The 3,030-nt window shown below is 39.2% G+C and overlaps 1 protein-coding gene across 1 annotated transcript; it reads left to right on the forward strand.

The window, feature by feature from the left end:
- Positions 1–1,608: 1,608 nt before the first annotated feature.
- LOC144961913 (uncharacterized) lies at positions 1,609–2,796 on the forward strand. The gene is made up of 3 exons (XM_078894939.1): positions 1,609–1,789; positions 1,999–2,104; positions 2,433–2,796. The coding sequence occupies exons 1-3, from the start codon at positions 1,609–1,611 to the stop codon at positions 2,794–2,796; spliced, it is 651 nt and encodes a 216-aa protein (XP_078751065.1).
- Positions 2,797–3,030: the final 234 nt, after the last annotated feature.

Raw genomic sequence — 3,030 nt, forward strand, 5'->3', positions numbered from 1 at the left:
ACTTTTGAAAACTCAAAAAGAAAGACCTCAAGGTTTTGGGCAAACGCAAAAGAGTGGTGTGGGAGAAAATAAGGGTTTTCGTGTACTAGACTCGGACGTATACACATACACACAACAGAGAGCTAGTCTATCCTACTTTTAAAATAAAGAGAAAAGGTTTGTTCAGACGGAATCATTACAGAGCCTCTTCTGGTGTAACAACCAAGGCCCCGGGCGTTTTAAAACATCCTTTTACATGTCTCATCGCCGGTCCTTCGGGGAGTGGTAAAACTGTATGGGTCACAAAATTTATTGAGCATTAAATCAGATGATGAGCCCGCAACCTGAAGAAATTAATGGTTTTATGGAGAGGGGCAAGAAACTTTTGAAGCGTTACAAGGGATAACTTTTATAGAAGGGATACCAAAATCTTCCTTTTGGGATGGAACCCACCACCGTTTTTGTGATACTCGATGACTTAATGGCCGAAACGATGACAGCGTAACTAAACTATTTACAAAAAAATCGCATCACAATAACATTTCAGTTTTTTTATCTTGTACAAAATCTTTTCTCAAAAAATAAAGAACATCGCACTATCATTTGGAATGCTCATTATCTCGAAATTTTTAAAAAAATCCACGTGACCGTTCGCAATCGTTCAGCTGCAAAACAACTGAATCCGGAAAACAATTTTTTACTAGACGCTTTTAAAGGGACGCAACAGACGTACCTCACGGTTATTTGGTGATCGATCTTCGACAGGATACACCTGACCATTTTCCCGTGTAAGAACGGGCGTTTTTTCTCCCTGAAAACAAGTTGTTTATATCCAAAAGTAATGTCTGCGGGGTGTAAAAAAAGTAACGTTTCAATGTTGAAACTTCTTGGAGGGCTAAACCCAGAGTAGCAAAAGCAGTTTTAAATGGAGCGTCACCGATCTAATCAATACGTTATGCGAATGTGCACTGAATTTTATTTTTTGCGGTAATCTTCCGCTCAGTCCAGTACAAAAGAAGCGTTTTTATCAGACACAAGAGAAGTTTAAGACTTTTATCAAAAAAGGGTCTTCACCATCTCGACAAAAGAAGCTTTTACAAAAAGGTGGTCTATTAGGTGCCCTTTTCTTCAACCTGTCTTGGCTACTTTGGTGGAATACTAGCGGGGGGTTTTATGAGATGGAGCATGCCAAGAAAAATGGTATTGGTGGACCAACGTCTCTTGGACTCAATCCCACCCGAAGGAATCAACCGATAACCAAAACCGTCCACAGAAAAGCTTTGGAACTTGATCAGCAGATGAAAGATATTCTAACGCGAAAAGATATGAACTCAATCAAAAAAAGCAGAGTTGTATCAACAAGTGCTGTGGAAATTCTTAAAGCGGAAAGATGAACGATCACCATCAGAGATAACTAAGACCAATCCTCATCAATAAGAACACATGACCCAACAGAACACGACACTTATAACAAAAGATATTATTGAGAGCGTACCTATTTCGTTGAGAAAGAAAGCGGAGAGATTTATTGGATATTCTCAAAAGACACACAGAGCTTGAATGGAACCCAGGGGAGATTAAATATCGAGGTAATAATCATCCCAAATTCAAACGTTTTTGATCAAGTCAATGACGCACTCCGGCAAAAGAAAGTCTGTCAACCCTGAAGGATGGGAAAATTTTTTCTCGTGCTCTGCAGGAATCCAACGTCCCACGGATCTCATCGGGCATGCTGACAGGGGGGCGTATATTAGACAACGTCCGTCGAGGAATTTAGAAACTGTTAAACCGGGAGAGAACATCTGCCTGGGTCTCATTCAAATGAATAGGAGATAAAACACTACGCGCTCGCTATTACAATCCTAATCAAACCGGGATCTTATGGCGGTATTAAACCGTTAAAGACTGGGTTTCGAAAACTTTAAAAACTGTCGTCAGCTCTTGGCTTTCTCATCAAGACCATACACCCTTCATAAACCCGTTCCCTTACAAATTTCCCGCGTCGACGGATTTTTGTAGGTGGAATAGACCATCAATGGCAGGCTGATCTCATTGATGTTCAACAATTGAAATCGTACAATGACGCGTACAGATACATTTTGACGTGTATCGATGTCTTCAGCAAGTTTGCGGGGGGCTGTTCCTATAAAGACAAAACGGGAGAAACGTTAAAAGATGCTTTCAGGACTATTTTAGAGCTGGTCGAAGAACAATCCGGCTTCCAAACCGACAAAAGGCTCCGAATTGTCAAAAAAAGCTTTCAGCAATTTCTGAAGCGGAATGGGATTGATTTCTTTACTACTGAGAACGAGGATATTAAAGCTGCGGTAAATTGAACGATTCAATAGGACTCTCAAAGAAAAACTGTGGCGTGTGTTTACTCGTCAGAACTCTCCTCGATTCAAAGACGTATTACCCAAAGTAGTGAAAAGTTATAATCATTCTTATCATAGGAGTATCAAGTTACGCCCTGTTGACGTAACAGAGAAAAATCAAGGGGACGTATGGAACACATTGTATTTGGATGATCGACCTAAAAAGAAAACTAGTGCAAAACTTTTGATCGGCGATCGTGTGAGAATAAGTAAAAGTAGGCGACTGTTTAAAAAGGCTACCTACCCTCTTGGACCGAAGAGTTATTTTACAGTGACAAAATCCATTTCAACAACACCTAGATCCTACCAAATTACAGACGATCAGAACGAATGCGTGTGCGGAAGCTTCTATAAACAAGAACTGCAAAAAGTTGGTGCAAAAGAAATCTACAGAATTGAGACCGTCTTGGATAAGCGTAAAAGCGGACAAGAACTTTGGTGAACGTGGGTCGGTTACGATTCATCATTTAACTCTTGGATACCAAAGTCTTATCTTCGTGTTTACAATTAATTATCATCCTTGTTGTTGTTATTTTTTTTGGTCTTGTTTTTTTTTTCCTGTTTTTTTGTTTTTTGTTTTGTTTTTTTGTTTTTTTTTTTTTGTTTTGTTTTTTAATTTTCAAATGGAAGGATCCGAAAGTGAAAGTAATAATTCCAACAGAAATTCATCTTATTG

Source organism: Berghia stephanieae, unplaced genomic scaffold (genome assembly GCF_034508935.2).
Source record: "Berghia stephanieae isolate SIO BIC M18660-M18661 unplaced genomic scaffold, UCSD_Bste_1.3 scaffold4865, whole genome shotgun sequence".
Classification (NCBI taxonomy): Eukaryota; Metazoa; Mollusca; class Gastropoda; order Nudibranchia; family Aeolidiidae; genus Berghia; species Berghia stephanieae.

Bases quoted from the DNA above. Each gene is read 5' to 3' on its own strand.
- LOC144961913 (XM_078894939.1), top strand. From the start codon at position 1,609: ATGACGCACTCCGGCAAAAGAAAGTCTGTCAACCCTGAAGGATGGGAA. The intron at 1,790-1,998 runs GTCTCATTCAAA...GGATTTTTGTAG, and splicing joins GGGAGAGAACATCTGCCTGG to GTGGAATAGACCATCAATGG. The intron at 2,105-2,432 runs GTTTGCGGGGGG...TTCTTATCATAG, and splicing joins TGTATCGATGTCTTCAGCAA to GAGTATCAAGTTACGCCCTG.